General features: G+C 35.5%; 1 protein-coding gene across 1 annotated transcript in view; it reads right to left on the reverse strand.

The window, feature by feature from the left end:
• Nucleotides 1-18,058, reverse strand: part of LOC149804879 (nidogen-1-like) — a 60,229-nt gene extending 42,171 nt beyond the window's left edge. Inside the window, exons 1-3 of the mRNA XM_089945511.1 lie at nt 17,657-18,058; nt 6,264-6,403; nt 5,411-5,552 (exon numbers count right to left, since the gene is read on the reverse strand). Coding sequence (XP_089801637.1) covers nt 5,411-5,552; nt 6,264-6,403; nt 17,657-17,866 — 492 coding nt within the window. The 5' untranslated portion in view covers nt 17,867-18,058. The remainder of the gene's footprint in view (nt 1-5,410; nt 5,553-6,263; nt 6,404-17,656) is intronic.
• Nucleotides 18,059-25,869: the final 7,811 nt, after the last annotated feature.

Consider the following 25,869-nt stretch of genomic DNA (forward strand, 5'->3'; position numbering starts at 1 on the left):
CCCCGTGATACGCCTTATTATTCCCCCACGACAAGCCCCTTTTGCATATTCTGGTCAGTTCTGGCTAAATTGCAAAATAGCTAAAGTTTTGATTTAAGGACGCAAACAATAAAGCCGGTGTGACTAATGAACATAATCCTTATCCTTGCATTGATCTTGTGAAAAGGACTGCCCTTCGGACATAATTCAAAGAAACCATGTTCAACAGTGTGTGTATGTGTAAGCACCAGCAATTGATTACCAAATAAACGATGCCTATTTTGTTGTTACTTACGATGTCATGGACTTCATTTTAACAGTTCAAATCTGCAGTCACAAGTTACCGTACATGTAGCAACTGTTTTTCTCAAGTTTTATGCCCCACCTTATTTCCTTAGGTTTAAGTCTTAATGCATGTAACACTGTTTGCTGAATAAAATATTTATTCAGAATTAGTTCTTTAGAGCCACATATACTGCATGGTATATTTTGTTTTATTCCTTGTAATTTAATCATGGTAATTAAACTTTTCATATACGGTAGAGGAATGTCAGGTGTTAACTGGCCGAGTTTCTTTGGCGGAAATGGAGATGCGATTTTCTTTGCAGAGAAAATTTCAAAGTGATCATTCATTTAAGCTAATTGGTGACAATTTTATTCATTTATATTTTTTTTTACGTTAGTACTGTTGTAGTTGTTTAAAAATATCTGAAATTTACTTGAATAATGTTTAATCTTCACGTTCTATTATCTGAAGAAGAAAAAAAGAAGAAAAAAACTGTTGTATATTAATTATTTCGTCCAGTGCCGGATTTAGACGTGTGTGCGTGTGATTTGAATTTTTAACGTCGCTTTAACAATTTTTCAGTCATATCGCTAATATGTCTGCAGTCTGGCAGTTTAGACTGTGGATTGCATACGTTATATTTATAAATGGTTTGGGGTTGGGTTTTTTTCTTCTGACAAATGAAAATTGACAGACATAATGTAATAATCGGGACTTCGCTGCGCAAAATTGACAGATATTACGAGATCGGGAGGTAGATGAAGAAATACCCTCAAAATCGGGAGGTTTTTCTCCCGGCTTGAGAGTTGACAGGTATGAACTGTCCCGGCTTGTGGGATTTCATTCAGGACTTTTAGTTTATTTAAGTCACCAGCCCGGGACCTGTGCCTAACAAATTTCTTTTAGCACTTACCAGTACAGTACATAAACTATTATATCAGACTGCAGATTCAACTTTTGAATGTGCAACCCAAATGTGGTCTCCTCTCTGCCTTGCTCGCCAATGTTTATGTTTGTATTCGAGGACTGGCTAGTATAGCGTCACGGTACCACGTGATCTGTCGTCTCATCAAAACTCGGAAAAACTCGGCAATTTACGGAATCGTGTTATCTTCCACGCAATATAATCACTACCCGCTTACGATATTTAATTTATAAACATTGCAGTCGAATTAAAATCTGTAGATAATTACATATGTAAAAGGAAAATTTTGATTTCTAGTCTCCTTTAAAGTCAATTAATAACGGACGTATGCTATCTGTCTTAAATTAACCCAACTATTGCGTATTTCTTTTCATTATGTGCGGCCACACAGTCTACCAGAACTTGAGTCATTATTATTGCTATCATTAAATTATGGTTGCCGTAGATCTTAGAACTCTGTACAGAAATAAGGAAATTGAAAATATCCTAGCACGATCTCACTTTCGTACGTGCGAGCTTCCATGCGCTGTGAGGTTGAAACCACGATCGCCATATTCAAAGAAATTCCTTCAAGACCAATGTTATATCCCACTGGGCGATTGGTGTTCACGACTCACAGGTTGAAAAATGGTGTCAAGTTAAACTGGACTAACGTGCTATACACATCGTATGCATTTGTTTATAATGCTTGCTATTATCTTGTTTCTCGTGATAAAAAATGACTCGATTAAGAACAAACTATATAGGGTTCCATAACAAAGTATATAGGTTAAAATATAATTTATAACATGTTTCATGATTTTTCTGTAATGTCCGAGTGGTCCAAAACGCTTGCCTTCACCTACCACTGCCATCTACCGTCTGTCCGTATGAGTTCGAGTCTCAGGCTCGGCCAATGTGAGTATGCGAGCAAGATGCCAATAGCTTCAGTTGGTGGTTCTTACCGGGGTTTTCCCAGGTTCTTCCTCCACCTGTTATACTGGCCGCCATGTGTAGCCTATATTGTGTTGAAATATAGCGAGCGTTAAAATTCAAAACAACAACAAACAACAACAGTATTGCAAGTATTTGAAAAGTATCCAAGGGTGATAACAGTAACGTCCAGTGAAAGGCCGGTGTATCTAAACATTGTCACTAATTTCTTTAAAACCGCCAAACCTGTTACTATATAAAACTATAGTTGGTACTAGGGAGAGGACTCTGTGCGATAAGCATAGAGGGTTTGAAATCCCTCCAGACCAAAAATGTATCTAAAAACGAATTCAAGTAAAACAAATAAGGTATATTAAAAGGGATCAAAGAGAGAAAATACCGATAACCATTTTTCATCTTACAATGGTAAGTAAATACCAATATCTTTTTAAGAGCGCATATTCTGAAATAAATGCAGAAACGCAAAATCCGTCGTTCAGTGTAGTTATCACTGTACTTATCACTGTAGTTATCGTCGTTCCATTCTAATATTTTATGCCGCTTTTCAAAGTTGTGGCTAATCAGATAATCAAGATATAAGCCGGAAATTGATTCTGAGTTCCAGAGCTATGCAATGTTGACCCCATTTGGGTATTATGCGATGAATCCGATTAAGTCCCTGTCCCTTGCGGTGATATATCTGGTGATAATGGCTGGTATTTATACATTGTTATACGAGTCTACATTCCTCAGGTTTCTCACTATTCAATTACTTGTCTTTTGCAAGCTAGATTTATTAAGCTCAGTATTAAACAAGAACGTATGCATATTAATTCTACATTTTTATAAGTGGTAAATCAATTCTGTTTCACACAAAATTTATACTAAATCCATACAAGATCTACTTTTCTCAGTCGAAATCTTGTTAAATGTCTGTTACAGATTTACACAAAATATACAAAGATAAGCTAATTATACACTAAAATATACAAATGCTATTAATGCTTGAGTACACGGATGCAAAATATGGGGTAATTGCTTTGCCGTACACTTATTAGGACTCTAAAGACTGTAACTTGAAGCGGGAAGAACTGTAACAGGACTAACCCGTAAAACATCTTCTAACAATGTTTACAGAGAAACTGGCTGGCTCCCATTACTGGAAAGAATAAAATTTCATAAACTCTGTACTTTTCACAAAGTTGTATATGGTTCTTCTCCATCCTACCTCCAATATCGTATACCTCCGTTAGTTGAATACACACCACATTATAATTTGAGAAACAGAAATGATTCTGAACACGTACATGCTAGACTAGAAATGTCCAGAAATTCTTATATATCTTCTACATTAAAGGCTTGGAACACTCTACCGAATCCAGTAAAGCACGAAACAGATTATATAATATTTAAACGTACAATTTCACCTACGCATAATCATGTCCCAACATATTGTTATACTGGCAACTGGAGATCATCAGTTATTCATAGAATGATTACAAAAACAACTATGGTGATTTAAATAATGAAATATTTTAAAATTGTCTTGTTGATAGCCCAGTATGCACATGTAGAGAGCATGATAAGACTGCCTGACATTATATTTTTTATTGTAAGAAACATACAGTACCAAAACTGTGAAACCCATGGATTGCTTAAACTAATTATTCATTCCTGTCAGTACATTGTCTTCCTGCTTGGATCAGCTAAGCTATATAATGACCTAAACACCCGCATCTTTTTGAAATATTCCAGGCTTATGGCTTATATTAAAGATTCTAACAGATTTCAGTAATCGTCTAAGACCAACAATCTACTGGCAAGATCTCCTATCAGTACAAGACACAGTGTCCTTTTATAGTCCCCTCCCCACAGTCTTCCACTTTCTCTTCTTTAAATTACTTGTTATAGACTTATTTTGTATCAGTCCACTGTATTTCTTAGTATATATTAGTCCTTGTCACTTTTCATGTCCCTACTTGTATACTTGGGGGAGGGCTGTTGCTCCGGTATTTAACCTAAACCTAACGCTTTGCTCCTTTTATTTGTTTAAGTTATTGTAATAGGCCTAAAACCTATGGAATTTAAATTAATTGCACAAACCCGATCAATATATTCAACAAAAAAAGATTGACCTACCATTTTTTATGGTTACGTCCTGAAATTAAAATAAATGCTCTCTCTCTCTCTCTCTCTCTCTTAGTCCTACATGTAAGACCTTAACGCTGATATTTATGTTTTGGACGTCTAAGTCTTACTGCCCAAATAACGGCGCTGTATAGCGTGTTTCGATGTCGTTTAACATCGGAACAACCAGTCAAATTTTCATGAATATCTCACACACTTTTCAGCCTATATTAAAGTTATAATGTTTTAGTCAGAATTTACTTAATCTGATGTCTTTTCCTACTAAATTCAAATTCCCACACAAGCAAATGGACATGTTTCAAGTTCTACTGTCATATACTTCAGTTGGCTGGAATGCGATGGCAGCCGGGGGATACCGAAATTGGTTTAAATAATGATAAGAATCTTGAACTAAACGATGCTATCTAAACACTTTCTTCAATATTAATATATTTTTATTCGTTTCGTTATAGAAGTATACTGCAACTTAGCCCAATTTCGGAACTCCCGGCTTCCATTGCATTCCAACCAAATGAAATGTAGAAAAGCTTCGTTACTGGCTGCCAGTTGTGTGAGATATTCCTGAAAATTTTATTTTAGTTACGATGTTAGTCGACATCAAAGCACGCTACACAGTGCCGTTATTTAGGCAGTAAGACCTAGATACCCAAAACATAAATATCAGCGTCTTACATGTAGGACTATCTTTCTCTCTCGCGTGCACAAAGACACACACACACACAGAGGCATTTCCTTCTCTTTATTTGGCAGCAGAGAATTTATTATAAATTTCGTAAAATATTTAAAGAGAAAATATGTAATTACGTTTCTTTGGGATGTTTCAATGTTATACTTTGGTGAAATGATATATTGGTTTGAAGTTTTCTCAAAAGCAGTAAAATTATATCAAGGGAGGCAATGACACTGAGTCTAGTTTTATCCTCTAAGGATTATATCCTAGTTGTATCCCTTTAACATCTTGGCACTTTTTTTTTAGACTTTTTTTTTTCGAGTGCAAAATAGTGCCATCCATAGAAAAGTGCATATTTATTTTAGAAACACAAATTATTTTAGTAAGGAAGAGTAGATAACACTCCCTGTTAGTTCATCTTCCCCCTTAAAGTTACAGTCCTTTTAATTGCAAACTTTCTGTAAATGGGTAAATGTTGATTAAAACATGCCTTGTCTGAGCTGAAGTTGTAGTATCCGACATTGTCCCAAGTGGCAATGAAAAGACTCGTGGGTTCAAATGTGGAAAATTTGGAGAAATGATTCTGGATATCGGCAGCAGCACGCTCAACTATAGCTCTTTCCTGTGTTTCTCTGGATTAAAAGAGAAAAATGCAATTAAACCTTTTCAGATAATAGAAGTTAACAGAAAATTGCGTACATGTTTAAACATTTAAAACAGTGTAATCGTATAATTATTGCCTTTTTATCTGTGACCACACAAGTCTATGGGAACCGGGATTTGTTCTTGTTGATGTTGTTGTTGTTGTGATATTGAAACTTTTAATTTGGTAGAAGCTTGGGTAGATAAAAATTTGTGTATGAGCTCGAATCAACTGCTGATGGATTTAGAATTAGTTACTTTAATCCATCGCTTTGACTACTTAGCCACCGATGCTTAAGCTGATGACGTAATTAATCATGTATCCTTACTGTGGACGCAGGTGCTGAAATCAGCCTGTATATTTTGTACTTATTATTTCTTCTTGCCAGAGCAGTGATATCCGAAACTAGTAATTACTAGATAACGTTCTCAGTATATATGTTTGTCCATTAGCACATATCTCACTTAATTGCTTTGCATATTAAACTCAAAAGTTCAATTAAAACTATTGGATGAAAAAGGAAAGAAAAAGAGGAAGGCTAGAATGCTTTGAAATAAACAAATTAAATTTAAGATGATTTCAACGAGACGAGTCCGCGATACAAATATGTATTCTAAATATGTCTAACACAAAATAGACAGTTCATTATATAATGCACATGTATGTAAAATATGCATGTACATAATCTCCAAAGACTCACCTGTAATAAACAGCACCTGCCCCTCTTGTATCTATATCAGCTAAAAATGCGGCTATTACTTTGAAGTTAATTGGCAAGGCAAGGTTAGGTTGGTAGATGGGCAGGTCAGTTCCAAGGGACAAGTGACCGTTGAGATTAACCTGAAATGAAAATGAAAAGAAAGTCAGTCAAATAATGTTGGAATCATTTCGAATTTGTAAGATTGTGTGCCTTTCTAAAACGTCCTCGTATATTTCTCCTCCCAATTTTCGGCAAATGTGTAATAATCTCTCAGGCTATCAATTCGTTTCAATTTATTTTTTTGCCCCGATTGCCGATACCCTTTATGCACCGTAGTTGAACAAGGAAACAATAAATTTAAACCGAATCTCTAAGACTGCATACAACTAGTATTTGATTTAGTTTTTATTTTCATTTTCAAAAATGTTTGCCTTATAAGAGGATGTAGGTGATGTTGCCTCTAATATTACATGTTTTAATGAGGTAAACGTTTTTATTTTATGCTGGGCAGTTAATTATTGGATTTTCTGAGAGAACTATTCTTGATATTTCACTTAGTACAAAAATATCATTTTTCACTGGCTTTCTGTAGACATGGATAACATTGTATTCATGAAATTTGAAATTGTTCCTTAATGCTTACGTAGATGAAAGGGTTTATATGGCCGTCACCCGTTAAAGACTAGAGTTCGACAATAAGGGCGCAAACATTTTTTTCTTGTTTTTTTTTTAATTTGGAAGGAATATTGTATCAGTGTTTTTTATTTTCAATATAATTCGGTGTTCGAAATTCCCGGTAAAAAATATATATCCTTCATTTCAAAATTTAATTTTTCCCCACCAAATCATGTCGCATATCCTGGCCTATCATTTGTTAAAACTCTAGTAACCTTGGTGCACTTTTTAGCCTTGAGACTGGATTCTGCGGTCATGTCATGTCCGAAGCCCATCGTGTGTTATTTTTTCAAAATCATGTTAGAAATATTAGAGACATTATAAATGGACTTTGGTCATATGTTACTTGATATTCCTATATCTTATTGTACACAGCCAGCACGGTTTCAAAAGTCGACGGATCTCCGATCCAACATGCACAATGCTTTAGATACGTAACTCGGAGATTTGGCTACTGTAAATTGGTAGCAAATAATGTATCATTTATATAGTGTTTGCGATGTGCAGTTGGAGACACAAGGGCTTGAGTGGGAATAGTGAAGCCATAGCCGTAAGTGTTCGGGGAAACTTTTGTCCATCTGATCGAAATTCTTCTGTCTCCAGATGCATCAGTTATTTCCTAACTGATTTATGATTGTACTTTGTACAACGTACATGTAGCAGAATACTTTCAAGATTCAATTTTTTTATTGGTAATCAATGCCCATAATAAAAATTTATATAAAGACAAAAGCCATCACTCAAAGCGCAGATACACATATTGTGTTTATATTAAATATTGCACGTATTTTCTCGTCAACACAGCTTATTTGTACCTAACTATTGCATAACGCGAACTTACTGTGATAACAAAAATTACACAAACGATATAAAGTAGCAACACCATCATGTGTGTGTGTGTTATTTGGATTTTTAATGCAGCATTAACAATGTTTCAGTCATATCGCTACGATGTCTGTAGTGTGACAGTTTATAGTGATGTCTAGCACTGGGGCATCATGTCGCAGACATGTAGCAGCATGGCAAACCCAGTCACATTATCCTAACACCAGGCTGACCAGTCCTAACACTAACCTCTTAATGCTGAGCACCAAATTTGTAAGTCTTTGATATGACTCGGCCGGGGATCGAACCCACAACCTCCCGCATCCATGGTGGACGCTCTAACCACTAGGCCACCAGAGCGGTCCAAATCCGAATAGAAAGTTTATACCTAAAGCATTATAATCTCTAAAGGACATTGCAGACGTAAATAGGTACACCTAAGGAACGATTCTTCTGAAGAATTTAATAATATTTTATAACTTTGACAATACCTACAGTCTAATAGCGGTGATTTTATCATGCCAATTTTGACTAGTACAAGACTTCACACATTGAGAGATTGCTGTTACAAATACATTAATATTTCGAATATCGTGCGATATCAATATAATGCCAAAACCATAGCTAAGTAATAAATGTCTCACATGTGATGCCCATGTAACAAACCCGTCATCACCTAATGATTTAAGCATTCTGTAGCATTCTGCGGAGTATCTGTTCCAGTCTGTATGTAACAAATTACACTAATATTTAACACATCTAGAGTAGCGTGTAACACACAACGGCAATCTGCCACGTTCTCCAAGCGCACCATAATCATTCGCATTACGTGCGACACATATATATTGTTTGCAGAAACGGCTTTAAACACTTTCAATACATTTTGAATACGTATGTGACTTATTGTTTGAACCATAATACAATATATTTTTTACCATAGTATCAACTATTTTAAACGCATCTACATAGCTAAAGTACCTAACTTTCCTTTCGTAATAAAAGATAACCATAACAGAGCTGATACTCTGAGCTACTAATGTTTCTTTAGCCTTCCTCCAGGATAATTTCGGTGCAAACACAAGACCCACTGAGTTGTAAATAGTAACTGCACCAATTTGTGCCCCATTTAAAAACCGCTTTTCATAATTCGTTAAAGATCCTCCATTGCTAAACACAGTTATATTTGTCTTATCCACGTTAACTACCTACCCTTGGTATTACAAAAGCTTTCTATTATGTGTATATGTTGTTGCATGCTATTACTGTATCGGCACAAGTAGTAACCTTATCAGCTAATTACAAAACGCGTAGGGTCCTCATCATGTTTAAAACTGGTAAATTGCATTTTAGGTCCGTCGCGCAAACAATATTACCTCAAAGCGAAGATATTATCAAGAAGCCCATATCTGAAGTCGAGATAACTCTCTCCAATCAGCTCATAAAAATCTTATACGCACTAAAAACGGTTTCGAATACCAAAAGAACAGGGGGATTTTTCAGAACTCGCTCCAAAGAAAGCCTGTTAAAAACAAATCATTTCTTTATTTGCTTTCAAAATAGTTTAGCAGTATGTACCCGTGTCCTAGCATCTTAATTTCGAAGTGCAAAGTGTGGGTTCAGTTGTAATAAGCCATCAGTGCTTCCTGATTAGCGCAATACTTATAAAAACTTATAGCATGTCTAGTTTAGTCAAGATTAATTCAAAAATGGCACTCTAGGTGCTTTAATAACCAACAGCTGGCAAGAAGACAGTTGCCAGGCATAACGGCTCGAATAAACTGCAACCTGTTGTCTGTTGCATTTCGCCTTATTCCTGCCATTGTTCATGGTACCATCATATATAGGTCCCCGCCTTTGCCATTAAAGAAAAAAAAAATACAGGGCCTATTTTTAGACTTCAGGGGCTCCCAGTTTTTCTCATCAGTTCCAACATGTGCAAGATTTCAACATAACCCATCAATAATAACCGACAGGTACTCCGGTTGTCCCTATCTCTAAGCTCTTGACTAAGCTAGTGTGGTACAAGAAGGATTTTAAACCTGACGGCGCATCATGGAGGTTTGAAAATCCTTCCAGTTCAAAACTTTAGTTTAAAAAACAATAACAACAACAACAACTTGTGTGATTATTATTCACACAATAAATTGCCAAGTCAAAGAAACAACTCCTCGTGAAAAGGGTTTTCTTGTAATGTTGAATATCATCACATCATGGTTAAGAAAACACAAACTGAGGCCATGCAAACTAAATTTGTACGAACGAGACATGGCTATAACAAGGTCATGAATGAATAACAAAGAAATCAACAAAATTACCAAGTGAAAAAACGTTAACAAAGCCTGACATTAAAAAAATGATACACCACAAACCAGACTGGGCCAGCGTGGCTGTGTACGAATCAAATTTCTGGTGTTTTCTGGTGTCGATACAGAGTGCTGCCCTAAGAATTTGATAATTGCCACCTGTCGTAGTCATGTTTCCATGGCAGGAAAATGGCCGATGAAAATGGGTTAATTGTTTAAACTAAGCCAAGCAGCATCAGGTGGTTAATGGTTAATACTCTTACATTATCTGCTACGAAATGTGTTGCTCGTGCCACATTTATGCCGAAATCGCCACCTCAGTACCTACACTTCTTATATAAAATATCTGAACTTAACTTGGTCGTTGAAATTGTGTGTTACTTTGTCGAAATAGTGTTTACTTGTGAAAAAACTACTGATTTACTTTTGGAGAAAAGTTAAAATCAGTCAATCTCAAGAGCTGCAAGGAGTTAGTGAAACATTGGCTTTTGTGAGAATTTCTATAAACAAAATATGATATTTGATCCTACTTAGGGAGACAAAGTAAACGGTTCCCATCAGTAACAAACTGATTTGGTTTTGTTCTTAACATCTGTGCAGAAAATAGGGAGAATAAGTTCCATGGTTGAAGACAGAGCACGTTTATTTCACAAAGGATCTGACATTTTTAAAATGGCGTTTTGGACATAACGTGGCTAACTCTGGTTTACTATTAGACGTATTCCGGTCATTTATCCGTTTTCCTTCTGAATCTCCGCTGCATATTGCACACCTCTTGCTCACTTCATATCGACGACATGCAAGTAACCATTCCGTCACCGGAGTCTATCCCCATCATTAACACTGAATTTTCGTCACTAACTTTGACTCGTTATTCAACATTGTGTCGATTTGTCATTGTTGACTTGCAAAATCTAAAACTAAAACTGCAAAGGGAACGTGACGAAGGATACAAAGTCGCAGTCACGGATTACTGAATTTACTCCTAGAAGATTATTTTTGACTGGATGATATGCACACAGAAATACATTTTTATCCAATCAAACGATCTTCTGTAACGATCTCCAAGTGACACTGGTCTGGTATGTATCATTTATTTACTCATCTCCGCATCTTTGGTGTTAGTTTGAAACGAGTCAATGTCAACCAATGTTAGAAATGGTGAGAAATGCAATGTTAGAAGGGTTTACTTGCCAAGTGACGATATGGAGTGAACGAGAGGTGTGCATATTCATCAGAGATTCAAAATAGGAAAACGAATAAGAAAAAGCCGGATTTTGCTTTAAAGAAGGCATGGGGTGTTTGATCGAAGACTGTGCAAATAAATCTTGGTCAAATTGATTACTGATTGCGTAATCTCGCTCTCTCATATAAAATGTTGTTACAGGTGCCAATGAATTTGAGCCCGAGTTTAGTTCCAGGATCTCTGAAGCGAATTAGTAGTGACAATGATAGTAATCACAAGATCACTGTACTACCACAATCGAAGAAGTCACGAATAGACTTGACCCAAAGGTGATATAAGGAGGAGGGGAGGTGGGAATGATTGAACTAGTTCAAGATATTGCTCGCAAATACAGAGATATAAATTCGTTCCTCGTGAATAATGTGTGTGTGTGTGTGTGTGTGTGTGTGTGTGTGATTTATATTTTTAACTTAGCTTTAACAATTTTTCAGTCATATCGCTACGATGTCTGCAGTGTCGCAGTTTATAGTGATGTCTAGCACTGGGGCATCATGCCGCAGACATGTAGCATGATGTCCCACCCAGTCACATTATCCTGATACTAGTCCTGACACTGACCTCTTAATTCTGAGCGCCTAGCGAGGCAGTTGTTAGTACCAGTTTTCAGAAGTCTTGGTATGGCTCGGCCGGGGATCGAACCCACGACCTCCCGTATCCGAGGCGGACGCTCTAACCACTAGGCCAGCGGTCGTGAATAACATAATGGTGTACTAATATAATGGTGTTCACAAGCAAATACATACCAAACTTCGGAGTCATGAATTTTTTATCTTGAACTCAAGTTTTCAAGATTAGTTATATCTTTTTCAACCTATTGTATTCGGAAGATCACTTTGTGCAACGATTTATTTTTTTTACTAGTTTGCGATATTGTTATGTTATCGCTAGTGCTCATCTAAACCTCCAAAAGCGATTAAAAGTTAAGCTGGCGATTAATTTAAAATTTTAGATACCAATCCGGTGATTAAACATGTATAGGTTTGTCATCTCAATTTTGCCATAGATAGTCACTGACGAACGTTGTCGTATCGTATTTTGTAAGTTTTTATACAGATGAGAGTACTCTATTTATTACGAAAACAGATTGATAAAATTTGCAGTTTAGTATACAATAAAATATAAACGAGCTTTATTTTTAAGTAAAAAAAAGGAATTATTACAAAATAAACGGACCCCAGGGATGCCGAGTGATTTAAAGCGCACGATCACTACCATCTCATCTCTGTCCATGCGGGTTCGAGCCTCAGGCTAAATCAGTGTGGATATGTGAGAAATCTTGCCAGTAGCTTCCCGTGGGTCGATGTTTCTTACCCGGCTTTCCCTGGTTATTCCCCTACCAGTTATATTTGCTACCAGATATAGTATATCACGCACTTAAAAAATGTCGTTAAACCCATCATCAACAACAACAACAAAAACAACAACAACAATAGAAACAGTTCAATACAGTTACATAAAACAACAACAACAACAGAAACAGTTCAATACAGTTACATGAAACAAAGATAGTAACCAAACAAGAATCCATAGAACAACCCATTTATGGTACACCTAATAATCAAACATAAAAAGGCAAAACTGTGTATGTACTCTTGAAATACTTGTACAATCCAAGTGCTGCTGAGATAAACAAATAAAACAAGTTTGATTTATATGAGAAAAAAATTAAAAACTAATTCTTCTTAATTAATGTTGTTCATAAGTGTTCAAAACTACGAGAAAAGCTCATACACAATCTCGACATTGAAGCTCAGTCACAGAAGTTATTGTAGAACTCGTCTGAGATTTGATTATCACGTACCCATCTATACCGAGTTATTCAAAGCCATTTGCATTTGTTCATGTTATTGTGTTCACAACTTATATGAAGTGCAAATTTTTAAAAAAAATTATTTGAAAGCATCACCTCGTTCGATAAATTGTTGATAATTACACACGTACCAAGTTTTCATCAAGATCCTTCGTATTTTCTTGTGTTATTGTATTCACGAGCACCTGCTAACGGACTGATGACGTACGGCTGACAAAAACAAACCCATCGAATAAGCTTGATTGGTCTGTATAGCTTAAATGTTTAGAATGTATCCTAAACTGATTATGCTGAATTAAGTAATTTCAAATTTATTTCTTATCCAGTCCGCACACTATATATTTAATCATGTGCTCTCTTAATGTTCTATGATATGGCATTCTGCGTTTATTTAACATTACCAATTAACATAAGTTTTTGTTTATTTCTTCTTTGTTTATTCAATTGTTGCTTCATAAAGTCCATATGCAGCAGCAAATATAAAACATCTCTTAGGAGATTCACTAATTTCTGTATCTTAAATGCGTTTGAAACACAACAGATTTAAATTACCCGAAAATGCTCCAAAGTATTAGTTCATGCAATTAGTATTTAACTTGGAGTAAAGCATACTGGAACATCTGGCATGCAGTATACATTTAACGGTTTTTTTTTTATTGTGCAGAACCCTGAACAACTTACAAACAAGCATCATTACAGCAAACGCAAATAGCTTTGCTGTTTATTTATCTGCAGTTGTATTCAAAACATGCGTAGCATCAATTCATAGCGGCATAAGTTCGGTTTTATTGTTGTTAAAGTGTTCCTCCTGTACTGAGCAGGTGCACGCCGTTTGCACATGCAAAAATCGCAATTCTGCTTAGTTTAAGAAATGATATAAAATAAAAAAAGATGTAGCTTTTCATGTTATCAACATAATTATATACAGTTTCGAAAACAAAAGGAACTTCCTATTTCTAAACTAATTTTTAAATCTCATGCATATCTTTAGGGCCTATGTTTGCAATAATGTGGTGTTTACTACATTATGAAGATCCATGTTTGTGTTTTTGAAGAAGAAAAAAGATATCGTAGGATTTGGACGTCCCGACTTGCAGTTCTGCTAATGCTCATATAGCGAACGATAAGTCTTTGGGCAGCTGAACTCAGAAAAATCTTTGCGGGTTTCAAGATTACAAACCGTGAGTGCCGTAGTGTGAATTATAACAAAGAAACATTCAAGGCATTCTAGTGGATATTCACTATACAGTTCGTACATAGCAAGTCATGCAGCACTTAACATGTCAAGGGTTTGCTAATAATTACTTGCACTTGTATCATGCAAAAAGTAGAGTTTGACATTAATTGGTTCATCGTATGGGAGAAGATTTAATTTGACCATTACTGAACGCAAAATACAATCTTACAAGGCATGCAATATCTAAACAAAATAAGAGCCGATTGAATACATATAAAGAATGAAATTGGTTTTGTTTGTCAAGGCGTGTGATCATCAAGATATCATATAATGAATTTACGAATTATGAAAACTTGAACAAGGTATGGGAATCTATTATTAAATACTCGTCACATTTCAGACTGCTGTTTACAAGTTGTTGTTGTTTTCAAAGTTGTATCCCCATTTATATTTTTCTGACGATTTTCTAACACTGGTGCGGATAACTGAAACTAATATTGGCTTTGGATGTCAAGGTATCGAACGTTCTATTATCAGACTGTTATTTTTAGCCACAAAGCATTCAACAGGATATGAATATTGGGGGAAGGGGACAAATGACTGTCGCAGGGTAATTGTTTCCTCATATACATATGGCCCTATAACGGTAAGCACGGAATAAACATTGTATACACTCTGCATTGCAAAATGAAATGGGTTGGGGTGAGGTATCACATCGAGTCATCTCAGTCAACAACTAATGACAAAACAACATACTCTACACAGTGAGTACCCCCCCCCCCTTTTTTTTTGAGCGCTATTACCAATGTCACCTGGAGAAAAGCTCAAACTTTTGTAACTGCATTTAGCTTCACATTGAATGAATTTACTCTGATCATCGTTTCTCAAAATGGTTTAAGTACATAACTGAAGATTTTATCAACCTTGGTGGCAAACCTTATTAATTCTTTACTTGCATTGATGTAGCACAGTGCTGATCATGTTACACGTCAGCCATCATAATATACCGATGACACAGAGAATGATCTGGAAGAGTAAGATCTGTGAGGAGCTTAGACAGATTTTCGTAAAAGTTGAATTGAGGAACCTAACGTCCATTTATGTATTTGGGATACTTTCAGCGCATGTTGGGATACATTTCCAACTTAAAAAATTAAAATGCTCCTTCTGAAAAGCTCATAAAAAATGAAATAGCGCTTGAATCGGATGCTGAGAAGTTCGTTAAAAAGGGAAACAACCTCCGAATTTAAACATGTATCAAGAGTGAGGAAAGTCGGATACTCTAGTAATTATATTACCACGCATCGAGACATTAGCTTACTGATAGTACCTCTGCCAATAGTACTATTACACAATCTTAATATAAAGTCATCATAGGTATTCAACCAATCAAAGCTTTGTGACTCATTCGAGTAAGTGATGCTGTCTTTGATAGCGGACAAAATCCAGCCAGTTAGCAGTTTTGTTTCAGACCTCAACATTTATTGCCAATAACATACTGAGGTGTATTTCCAATATTATTTTCTCTGATGAAAGAATTTGAGAATTTGAAGACCAAATGAAGCATTGGACCAGTGGAAACCAAATGTTTTCACCTACCGGAAACCGGATTGGTCCGTGGATATCTTATGTTAAAATCGTGGATAAAAGACGCTAATAGCAGAGGTGTTGTAGCTAGATTTTTTTTATATATTAACTTCCAGGGCTTTATATATATATATATATATATATATATATATATATATATATATATATATATATATATATATATATATATATATATATATATATATTAAATAGATTAAATAATTTGGTATACCAGCAGTGTATAAGAATAAAAACTAGATACGGTTGAATGGAATGGCTTATTTTTGGCAAACTAGCAACCATTGTGAACTACCATTCCTGTCAGTTCCAACATTGAAGTAATGCATTGGTAAGTCATTATACACCAGACACACAAAGACCTTTCCGACATCTCAAACATGGCACTTATCTCCTAACATAAAGTCAGTGGTAGGGCCATTAGGTCAGATCTGATGTTAGTTGTTACATAATACTGCATATTATATAACAAAATTACGGCATTGTTAGCACAAACATGATAGGAATATATAAACTGTATAGTAACATCAAGGTGGAGTAACAAACAAATCATTGCTCTGATTTTACTAACATTTTAAAGTAAATTTACTTTCAGATAAAGTGATCAAGCAATAAAATTTCATAATTCTTGATACATTACACGTGTTAATCACGTGACTTTTGACACACATACACACACACACACGCGCGGTGTTGTGAAGATACAACTACTGATAGAAACGCATGGTTAACAAGACCATGATAAATGGCCAACTGAGAATCATATAGACCCCAAAACTCGCCATCGGCTGATAGTAGAAAAACTTGTAATATTTAGTTATACTTGCGTTGTGGCCTGGTGTCATAAAAATGTGACTGGGTTGGACTAGCAAGCCCGGCCCTAGGATGTGCGGTGCCCAATGCAGTATGCCGGGCTCAAAGCAGCAAGCGATGAGCGCAGGGCCCGCGCAGGGCCCCAAGCAAAAATATTGCATTGCGAGTTAGCCATAGGGCCGGGCCTGAGTACTAGACATCACTATAAATTGCCACACTGCATACATCGTAGCGAGATGACTGAAAAATTGTTTAAGCTACGTTAAGAATCCAAATATCACACACACACACACACACACACACACACACACACATATATATATATATATATATATATATATATATATATATATATATATATATATATATATATATATATATATATATATATATATATATATATATATATACTTGCGTTGTTGTTACACAACGATTATATTATGAATGTAGGTGGTTTGATATATCCAGAAGTTATAATAACATAATTAATAGTAACCAATACAGTCTTAACGACGCTGGTATTCTATTGTAGGTCTATTTTCCTTATGTTTTGTTGTTCTTAGACAATAAAGCATTTTTTTTTTTGGTTTGTTAATACTGATATGCAAAGTTAGTTTATTCAGGTCCTAACCGTCAAGAAAGTTTTAGGACTCTTCGAAAATTTTAATATACAGGGAACATAAGCATAGGTATTTTTGGACAAAAACGGAGTCTTTTAGGTCAGTTTGTTAACATCCCCTACCGTTCTGCCAGATGAGGGAAACAATCTCCAGCTGTGCATGCATGTTTCATCTAGATAATGGCTGGTTGGCATCGTGTTTCCAGACATTCCTGTAGGAGCGTAGACATCATCTCATGTAGATGTATATACAGACAGAATTATAGTATGTAAGAAAGGTGTAGAGCTAATTATATACGCCAGGATGTGTGTATACTTACAAATATACTGGAATACGTATCATCGTAGAATACAATTTCCTTCTGTAGCTGATATTCGTTCGAGCTAATATCATCTGCGGTCGGTAGAACACTATCCCCTCTGTCTTCCCCATAGGGGAAAAAGAGCCTTTTCGGGACTCCGGATACAAATTCGCTATTAATACACAGCGTCAAGAACACGAAAAGTTTCAAAGAAATCCAAGAATGCATTGTGTGTTTTCTCTAATCTCAGGAATCGAGAATCAAGTGAAAAGTAAACCCCAAACAAAATGTCCAAGAAAATGCACAAAGGAACTACACCACCCTCAAAATTGTTCTCCGACCATGAATTTAGGTAACCCCCCTATTCGCCTGAAGGCAGGCGTACTAATCTAACAGATGGTGTTCTTAACTTTGGCACTACTTAGGCGGTAGTCAGGATAAATGGGACTGAGGAACGTCTTTCGCTGATTAGTCAGATTGGTGTGGGAGATAAACCGTCAACTAGAGAGATACCAGCTTCCTGCCATAGCGCAACAGGAAATTCTTCATTTTATAACTATGTCGGAATGCTAGAATAAATTTATGTTTTAGGACATGATTTATGGTTTGATCAGATTGTTTGATTATGAATGTTATTGGCGTATGTAACCATGCTAGCTACAGAGGTCAAGTACTTGTTTTAAAGACCACAAGAAACGGTTACAAAATTTAGAATTAAATTTCACAGAGCAAAGAATTATTATGTGTACTGATAAGGAACGTATGTAAAATATGGACACAAAAATGAATTAAAATTCTTAAAAAATCTGAAGAAACAATATTGTGCGTGGTCGTGCATTTCCTGGTTCTTTACAACCAATTCTTTACTGGAGAAGTGTACTCTCACAGTATGGTCTTTTTACTTTTTCAAAGTATTATTTTCTTCTTCTTTGAAATGAATATCATATCTTACTCCAAGCGACGCTTTCTTTTCATTGTGCATTGTGAAAACAAAATCTTTATTCCGACGGTACCGATTATTGAGGGGCTCTAATTGAACGAATGTTCTAAAGCTCTCGCCTTTGCAGATCACCGACTTCTCACCTCTGTCCGCTTTGGTTAGAATCCGACTCGGCCAATGTGCATAAATGAGAAAGCTTGCCAGTAGCTTACCATGGGTTGGTGGTTCTTCCCCGGGGGGGGGGGGGGTCCTTCCTCCACCAAATGTACTGGATGCATTTTAAAGCCTACCGTGTCCTGAAAGACATAGTTATAAAATAAACCAAACCAACTCTTAAAACTAGTATGTTACTTTATGCAATGTTACGTCAATAGTATTTATTTATGGGGGGAGGGTATTTGCTTCCTGTGATTAAAGATGTAATTATTGCTTACGGTACATTTTCTATTAATATTTTATCCCTTACCTCTAAACCAGTTACTTCCCTCTGAAACCGATAGGTGGCGCCACCAGGAAACCAAGTTCAGCAAATCTTCTACCTGGGTTTTTGTCTTTGTAAGTTTTTCAGTTCTGTTTTCCTTACAAAGAAAAAAATTTTGCCACACTAACATGATATGGGGGTACAAAATATTTGTATCAGCTTAAACGACAATATAGAGAAGTCTTTCTTCTGCGAATTAGGGAGCATATCGTTCATTTGGGAGAATTTTAGGAGAGCAAGGTCTTACAAACAAATTTGACATTATCTTTCTGGGCACGACCCTTCGCATACTTACACTAAATAAGCACACGAAGAAAAGAAAGAAAGATAGATAGATAGATAGATAGATTTTTTTCTCTCTTTTCTTTGTAAGTTCGATCTTTGACATTTTTTGTTTAAAATAATATAATCATTTTGACAAGAATTATTGGAATTTGTATTGTCATGAATTCGATATACTCATCATTATTGTCGTCTTCGTCATCACCATAATCATCATCGTTACTCTCATTGTTAACTGAGAGAGAGAGAGAGAGGGAATGAAAGTACAGTTGACATGTTGTCATTTGTTATGAGTGATTGTATTCGCAGCAAAAATCTACAGCTTTAGATTATCTTTTCAGGATTCTCCAAGATACGTTGCTTTTTATTCCGTTCATACTTATTCCCCCAGCGATATTCTCAAGATTTTAAATAAAACAATTTCGGCTTTAAAAAAGAAGCAACATTTAAGTGGTTATGTGTGTGCATTGCTGAAATAGCAATTATTGTGTATGAGAAACACGCAAGGTCATCACGACGTAAATGTAACATAATCCCGGTGTCGTTCTGTCTTTATAACATGTCCCACTGAATTACACACTCTTGCCGAGTTTCCTTTTAAGGAAAATTTATAAAACGAGTGGTATATAAAAAATACAGAGCACATACTATGCATCTATTTTATTCATATCACATGCAAATACACATAATTGGCTTTGAACGGAGTTGAGAATGACAAGGGGTAACTGCGTAGTGACCGAACTCTTCACACCACTGCCCAGTGTGTCTTCTACAATATATAGTTATGTAACTGTTATGATTATGCACAATTCCCTTTGCAATCTTAATAGACACACTTATGATTTAAACATGAAAGATGGTTTTAATGAAGAATGTAGGGCACTGCAAACACACAGTTAGCTTCATGAATACTGAACTCTTAGCATTCACGTACCGGCAAATGTATGGAAATGACAATGGAATATAAACTAAGCAAAATGACAAACCACCAAGAGGTAATTAAAACATTTTAAAGTATTTACAGTTGGCGTACCTCATTATTCTCTTTTGATTAACATTACTACCTGTCATAAAATTGTTTTTATCCTCTCTCTATCTTCGTTCGTTTTGGTTGGTTTTACTTAAAGGTCACCGGCCACCTAAATTGTACAAAAGTGTAATATTATTATAGTCATAAGAGAAACGCATTTAATATATATATATATATATATATATATATATATATATATATATATATATATATATATATATATATATATATACACCACACAAATGTTTAATTAGACAAAAAAGAATCAGCATTTTTAATGAAAAAATTAACTCGGCAATCTCCGTAAACAATCGGTAATTTCCGAGTGCAAGAGACGGAAAAGACGTAAATTTATCCCTTCGGTTCAATTTAGCCATTCATGCGTTGAATTTTCCCGCGTAAATGTTTATGTGATATATCTTAACGATCGTGGTTTTCTACAACAGATACCGTGCACTGTGTTGCATATGGATGTAACCAAAAGTGCGATGATGGGACAAAAGGGTTCTTTCTTTTTCCGGAAGACCCTGTTTACCGGAAAAAGTGGATTGAAGCGGTGGGGTCCAATGGAGTGAGGGATAGGAAAGTTGTACCATTTATACCAACTACAACATCCAGCCTCTGCATACGGCGCTTTGAGGACAGATGCTTTTTACACCCTCCTTCCGTGACGAAATCAGTGTTCAAATGAAATTTGTTAAAGACGACAGTGCCTACAATTTTCCCAGAGACTGTCGAATATAAGAAGAAAACCCTTCAGTTACCAGAGAAGTTTGGACCACCTAAATCACATATAAAGCTCTATGGTGCTAGTGAGAAGAGGGATAGATATGGGGTAAGTAACATATATCAAATAAATATTACATCACAGTAATGTTACTGCTGATGTAAATTATTATTATTTGAAATAATCAATACATTTTTAATGTGCAGTGTGTAGACCTCGAACAAACTATTTGCATTATTAGAACGAATATGAACTCGAAAGGGTTTTAAACAAAAGAAAAATGAGATACTGCTCTAGAACGTTTATTTTTACAGCAGGTGTACAAATCCATACAATCATATATATATATATATATATATATATATATATATATATATATATATATATATATATATATATATATAAAGAATACAAATCATATGGCTATTAACAGTCCTATCAAGCGCACTTGATACAACAAGGGATCACGTTTGTCAGGGATTGATTAAGATAAATGTAATAAACCGACTACGAACAGCGCAAAACTAGTATCTAGCTAGCATAAGCGCTTTCGTCTCTTAATGAGTCTTTTTCAAAGGCAAATACAAAACAGACAAGGCAAACAAATAAAACAGACATGCCGTTGTCTTTTATAAAACTTTACATGACTATGACTTGTTGCGGATGCTGAAAGATATTTCATATTGACCGCGAAATGGATGAGCCATATTATTATTTTGTGTAAATTTACGTACGCGCAAATTTTATCCCGGATATTTCATTGTTATGGTTGTAATCATAGGTTATTGGGTGACTAATAAGCAAATTTAGCGAATTATTGAAAAGAGAAAATATGGAGGCTGAAAAAAATGACCTTTATTATATATATGATACATTAAATCAGCTTATGTTAAAAATCCCAATGTCGGGTGCAGTTTTGCTGCAGAAATCAAAGCTTTAATCGGTTTTACATCCAGTCCTGTCAGAAATGTTCAGACTCAAATTTAATAGATATAACGTTTAATTTAAATATAATAAATTTTTACTACCAAACACTACAGTAGTAAACTTATCCCATTTGATTTAAATAATCACTAAGGTCAGTTGTTATAGAGTGCTCAATAAACTGGGCTCAGTATCATTTTAATTTTGATTTGTAGACTGTTGATGAACTGCTGAAAAAGCATGAATCCCGAAAGGCTGAGGTTGCGGCTAAAGAAAGTCAGCTCGTCGAGGAGAGGCTTCGTATGGAGGAGGTACTACAACAGGTACAGAAACATAAGAGTCAGACTTCTTTGAATTATCAAATTGTTCTTGATTTGCAGCATGCATCATCAGGCCATATGTCAAGAAGCTCTCAAACAATAGAGGTAAAGAAACGCTACAATTAAATGTTGATTATTATATTTTTCTTTGTATAACTGTTTGCAAAGATAACTCTCATGCATTAGTTCTCTCGTGATTATATATGTTTTAAATTTCGATACGACAATAAATCCAGGCTGGAAATTTCATGCCTCCTGAGTACAAGTTGGATAAAATATAAATTACTATTGTATTTTGTTCACACTTAATTTTAAAATGACGAGACCTCAGTTTGATTGTTCAGTACAAGGTAATTTCGATAATTTGCTTCCTTTGTGGCATGTTGCTAATAGAACGTGTATTCACAAACATGTATCAAGATCTGAAAACAAACGGTAAAATCCGAAGGAATTCCGCATCGTGGTGTTCAGGAAGTAAAGATCGACACATTTTTATACAAACTGTTGATCATATGACATAGTGCTCACTTGTTCCTCATGCACTAGTCTTTCCACAAGAAATATACAAAGATTTGTGGGACTAATGTTAATGTAAAGTTTGAATTTAATGACAGTAGATATTCATCACTATTCAGTGGTTTGTAATTTTTCTTTCAAGACTTTACTGATAGGCCCCCAGTGAACAAGGCATTCCAGGTCAAGCCTCAAAAGAGGAAAGTTGGTATGACAGCATTGCCAGAGATGAACTCAGTTGCATGTGGCCCAGATGAGCCAAAATACTTTATTGACAAAAGTTCACAGTTTCCAGACCCTGATGACCATTCTGTGGTAAAAGAGGAGGAAACTTTCTTTGATGCAGAAGAGTAGGGAGAATTAGTCAACAGTAATAAAACTGATCCAGACTGGGAACCAGATGACTGAGATTATGCTGATATGGATTATGACGAAGAAGAACAAGTCTGGTATGTGATAATGTAACATGTACTAGCTACAAAAGTCTTCTAAATTTCATCAAGTCACATTCAAATTCAGAGAACAATTGGTTTGTAAATAATTATTATGTGAATAAAGAACATTTACAATATTGTGTTGTGTATGATGTGATGTGGTTTCGACTTTTAACGTAGCTTTAACAATTTTTCAGTCATATCGCTGCGATGTCTGCAATGTGGCAGTTTATAGTGACGTCTAGCACTGGGGTATCATGCAGCAGACATGTAGCATGATGTCCCACCCAGTCACATTATCCTGACACCAGGCCGACCAGTCATAACACTAACCTCTTAATGCTGAACGCCAAGCGAGGCAGCTGTTAGTACCATTTTTGTAAGTCTCTGGTATGACCCTGCCGGGGATCGAACCAACGACCTCCCGCATCCGAAGCGGACACTCTAACCACTAGGCCTCCGGAGCGGTTCAATATTTTGTTGTAAAGGATTATGAAGTTTGGTAATCTATGTTATTGTCTACAAGCAGAAGGTAGATGACTATTTATTTTTCTTTTAGTGATGAAACACTTGAAGAGCAGGCAAATAGGATTATGGACGCCAAATATATTGTGTATGAGAGCTGCTTGAGACAACTATTACTTTTGTGCTTTGTGTGTGGTGGTAGTAATTGATGGGAACAATGGTTGTGTTAGAGGCAGTGTGTGAACATGGACACCGTAAACTTTGGAGCAGTAGCCGCTAATTAGAAACACTCCCATTGTGAACCTTCTTGAATCTGGGGCAATTAGGTTCAGTGGAGCATCACCATCAGAAGTTTAGAACATTTTTAGATTTTTCAATGTGCAAATGGTAGCAAGTAGAACATACCCAGGGTTTCAATGATCATTTGTTTTACCTGCCATTTCAAATGTATGGGAAATAACTCAGACACAAATATTGACAGAATGTAAAGGCAGACGTGCTGCCGATGGAGGTGATGCTAGATGCTGTTCCCTTGATCATTCAGCTAAATATGGTAGTTATATCATTATGGATCGACACACTGGGCTTGTGATGGCTGTTGAACTAGTACAGGTATACGATGAATGTATACATTCTTTAAAACAGTGAGACCATAATTCAAAGTCTGTTACATGGAAAGTTCAGTTACTGATCATTTTAACTTGATAATATTTTATTGAGTGAATGTTCATTATAAAATAATGATACGTTTATTTTCTTTAAAAAATGTTATATGTACTATAACATTTTTGCATGGTTCATTATGTTCAATAAGATAATGTGGAACTGGCATTTTGTAAAGTTTACCATACTTTAACAATCGTTGCACAATAATTGGAACCCCTGAAACATAAAAAAAAAACATTAGCAAATTCATAGTACATTACCATGCTGTCTGTTACGTGTTTAGGCTATAATAAACAGTAACTAAGAAAAAGTGAAACAAGCTTTGAAAAATTTAACAAGTAATTTATTTCCCTGGGAAACAATGTAAAAATGAAAAAATAAGAACTTGCGGTTTTAAGAAATCAATTCCAGAAATAATCCAAGAATAATCCATGAATTAAATTTTAGAAGTCCTAGTATTAAAACCTTCTAATGAATTCAAGTTCGAGTCCTGAGGTACAAATCTAAAATGGAAGGCGATGACGTATACTGTAGCTAGTTTTTGCTATTGTGTCTACATACATTGATATTCCAGTGTTTGAATTTCCGAATAAAATTTCAAGAAATGTCTTTGCCCAAGAATTCTGTATGGCACTCGGATATTTCCAGGAGAAGGAACTAATAATTCCATAAACATGTTAGACTCAGCTACTCAAAACGAAAAACTTTTCGGTGTCCAAAGTAAAAGCCCAACTGAGAAATATCTCTCCGAACATCACTATTAAATCGAACTACTGCGCAATTTCGGAAAACCCCAAATTTCAATATAGAAGCTGTTTACGTAAGTCACATACTCCCAGTATGACCTTGATAAATACCAATCATTTTACTCCGAGAATAAAATAAAAATAGAAGGTTCTGTACTTGTCTCCGTGGTTTCTGAATCAAGGTCAGGAACTAAATCAAAAATAGAAACAATGTTTCAACTATTAGGTGTGTATGAAATGAGTCAGGCAAAACTGAGTTTTCTGGAGAAAAAAATGCCAAATCAAGTAATCAAGACTACATTACTTTGACATGTAATGAAATTAAAATATAAAGAATTTAAAACTTACAAACAATTACATTAAATCAATATAAATTAAATCAAATATACATAACATGTCGTATAAGCCAATGAACTTAATATGTATTAGTCTTGAAAACATTACATTTTTCAATGAGCAATGAGGTGAAAACTTCAAATGCAATGGAGTTGGGGGAGGGGTGATTGAAGAGGGCACTACGGAGGATAGATGATGCTGGCGTCTCCATCACCGACATAACAACAGACCGGCATATACAGGTTAAGCGCTACCTGAGAGAGGAACAGAAGATTAACCACTGGTTAGATGGACGGAATCTTGCTAAAAAAAAGAAAATGCAAGAACTTATGTTAGTCACAACTTGTGATATTCTGAAATGGTATTG

This window comes from Sinohyriopsis cumingii, chromosome 2 (assembly GCF_028554795.1).
Source record: "Sinohyriopsis cumingii isolate HCF-2022 chromosome 2, ASM2855479v2, whole genome shotgun sequence".
Lineage (NCBI taxonomy): Eukaryota > Metazoa > Mollusca > Bivalvia > Unionida > Unionidae > Sinohyriopsis > Sinohyriopsis cumingii.